The sequence below is a fragment of the Plasmodium gaboni genome, chromosome 7 (genome assembly GCF_001602025.1).
Source record: "Plasmodium gaboni strain SY75 chromosome 7, whole genome shotgun sequence".
Taxonomy (NCBI): domain Eukaryota; phylum Apicomplexa; class Aconoidasida; order Haemosporida; family Plasmodiidae; genus Plasmodium; species Plasmodium gaboni.
In genome coordinates this window covers 906666-908600 of record NC_031487.1, presented here as the reverse complement: position 1 = coordinate 908600, position 1935 = coordinate 906666, and the positions used below count along the sequence as shown (strand labels likewise).

The following is a 1935-nucleotide window of genomic DNA, read 5'->3' as shown; positions in this document are numbered from 1 at the left end:
AAAATATATATAAAAAAAAAAAAAAAAAAAAAAAAAAAAAAAAAAAAAAAAAAAAAAAAAAAAAAAAAAAAAAAAAAAAAAAAAAAAAAAAAAAAAAAAAAAAAAAAAAAAAAAAAAAAAAAAAAAAAAAAAAATATAAAAAAAAAAAAATATAAATAAATATATTTTTTTTTTTTTTTTTTTTTTTTTTTTTTTTTTTTATGTTAAATGAAAATATTTTAAAAATTTTTCTATTCTCACATATATAAAAATTATATACACAAATATAACATATATATGTACATACATATATTAACTTTTATTTATATAATATTAATCTCTCCGCTTATAAAATAAAACATAAGGTGCTTAAAATTTTTTATCAGTTGTTAAGTTTTTTTTGGGGAATGGTTCATCATCCCCAAGGGATGAATATTGAAAAGATATAAAAAAGAAAAAATAAAATAAAAAAAATTTAAATATATAAATGGATATATGTGCACATAAAAATAAACACATATATATATATATATATATATATATATATATGTATATTTATTTATTTATTTATATTTTTATATACATGCTCCCGCTCTCATGATTTATTTTTATAAAATGACGTCTATCATAATAGATGTTTCAAAAAAAAAAATTAAACCATTTCGTCATATATATATATATATATTTTTTTTTTTAATTTGATGCCTAGGCTGTCATGTCTATTGTGGGATAAACAGGAGATGGTAAGACATTAATAATTCTAGATATGTCATCAGTATTATATTTATAAAAAGTTTGATCTGATTTTTTTATAGCACATATTTCAACATTTGATGATGAGAGTTTTTCTTCCATGACTTGTCTTAAAACAGTAAGAGCTAAAATTTCAGCTTCTTCAAATGTCATATCTTTTTTATAATTTTCTTGTAATAATAATTCTGCTCCTTCTTGTGCTGATCCTATTGAAGCTGCTGAAAATCTTGTATTCGTGCCTGAAGGCTCAGTATACCACAAACATGGACCATTTTTATCAACCCCTCCTATTAATAATGCAACACCAAATGGTCTACTCATAATTTTTTTTCTTTTACTATCTGATAAATTCGAAAAATCTAAAGCCAATTCAGATATTAATTCTACACATGATTTTATATTTATATTCTCATTATAAATAAATTTATAATGATTACATTCAACTCTTGCATAATCAATTAATGTTCTTGCATCAGCCATTAAACCACTCATAGCACAACCAATATGATCATCTATTGATAATAATTTCTCAACAGAATCTTTCTCAATAAGAGATGAAGATATTCTTCTCTCAGATGCTAATATCACTCCATCATTCACACATATACCAACAGCCGTACTACCAAGCTGGAAAAGGAAAAAAAAAATATATATATATATATATATATTTATATGTATGTATTTATTTTATGTTTTTACTTTTATTGCCCCTAATGCATATTCAACTTGAAAAAGTCTTCCTTCTGGAGAAAATGTATTGACTCCTCTATCATATTCACTCCTAAAAAAATTAAAAATAAATAAATAAATAAATATATATATATATATATATATATATATATATATATATATATATATCAAAACGAAAATGGTACGATCATAACAATATATATATTTATTATGTCACATATATATATTTATTTATAATAAATAAATATATATATATATATATATATATATATATATATATATATATATATCAAAACGAAAATGGTACGATCATAACAATATATATATTTATTATGTCACATATATATATTTATTTATTTATGTTATTTTTTTTTTTACCTTGTTGAAAACATGGTCACGTATATATTATAAGTAAAATAAAAGATAAAAATTAATGTATAAAATATATATTATTAATTATATATATATATAAAAATATGTAATTCCTCCTTAATAAATAAATAAATAAATATT

The 1935-nt window shown here is 18.9% G+C and overlaps 1 protein-coding gene across 1 annotated transcript; it reads right to left on the bottom strand.

Annotated features, from left to right (window-relative positions):
- Window positions 1-684: 684 nt before the first annotated feature.
- Window positions 685-1814, bottom strand: PGSY75_0727400 (putative proteasome subunit alpha type-5; the record flags this gene model as incomplete). Its single annotated transcript, XM_018785109.1, has 3 exons — window positions 685-1359; window positions 1432-1513; window positions 1801-1814. The coding sequence occupies 3 exons, from the start codon at window positions 1812-1814 to the stop codon at window positions 685-687; spliced, it is 771 nt and encodes a 256-aa protein (XP_018642610.1).
- Between the last annotated feature and the right edge of the window lie 121 nt (window positions 1815-1935).